Source organism: Acanthisitta chloris, unplaced genomic scaffold, assembly GCF_000695815.1.
Source record: "Acanthisitta chloris isolate BGI_N310 unplaced genomic scaffold, ASM69581v1 scaffold15231, whole genome shotgun sequence".
NCBI lineage: Eukaryota > Metazoa > Chordata > Aves > Passeriformes > Acanthisittidae > Acanthisitta > Acanthisitta chloris.
In genome coordinates this window covers 1,386-1,738 of record NW_008656615.1, presented here as the reverse complement: position 1 = coordinate 1,738, position 353 = coordinate 1,386, and the positions used below count along the sequence as shown (strand labels likewise).

Below are 353 nucleotides of genomic sequence, written 5' to 3'. Positions count from 1 at the left end.
CCCCATGACCTCACTCTGGTTGGCACGGCCACTTGAGTGGCTACAAATGGTCACTGCTTCCGTTGACCATTTTGTGCCTGTGGGTGAATCCCCAAGGAATCTCTTTCTCCTCCCTCCCTGAGCTGTGCTCGTTGGTAGGACCCCAAGGAGGGGATGTAATCCTTCCCTCTCACCCCATCCTTTGTGTCACACAGATTGATGAGATGCCAGAAGCTGCAGTCAAATCCTCCTCCAACAAGTACCAAGTCTTCTTCTTCGGGACCCATGAAACGTGAGTGGGAGCTGCAGCCAAGGAGGGGCTGACAGGATCACCCCCCATGGGGCAGCTCTGGGGGCTTGGAGAGAGGTGAGAC

General features: G+C 55.8%; 1 protein-coding gene across 1 annotated transcript in view; it reads left to right on the top strand.

The window, feature by feature from the left end:
* Nucleotides 1–200: 200 nt before the first annotated feature.
* The window catches only part of HDGF (hepatoma-derived growth factor), a 1,014-nt gene continuing 861 nt past the window's right edge, over nucleotides 201–353 (top strand). Inside the window, exon 1 of the mRNA XM_009084409.1 lies at nucleotides 201–271. Within this exon, the coding sequence (XP_009082657.1) occupies nucleotides 204–271 (68 nt within the window). The 5' untranslated portion in view covers nucleotides 201–203. The remainder of the gene's footprint in view (nucleotides 272–353) is intronic.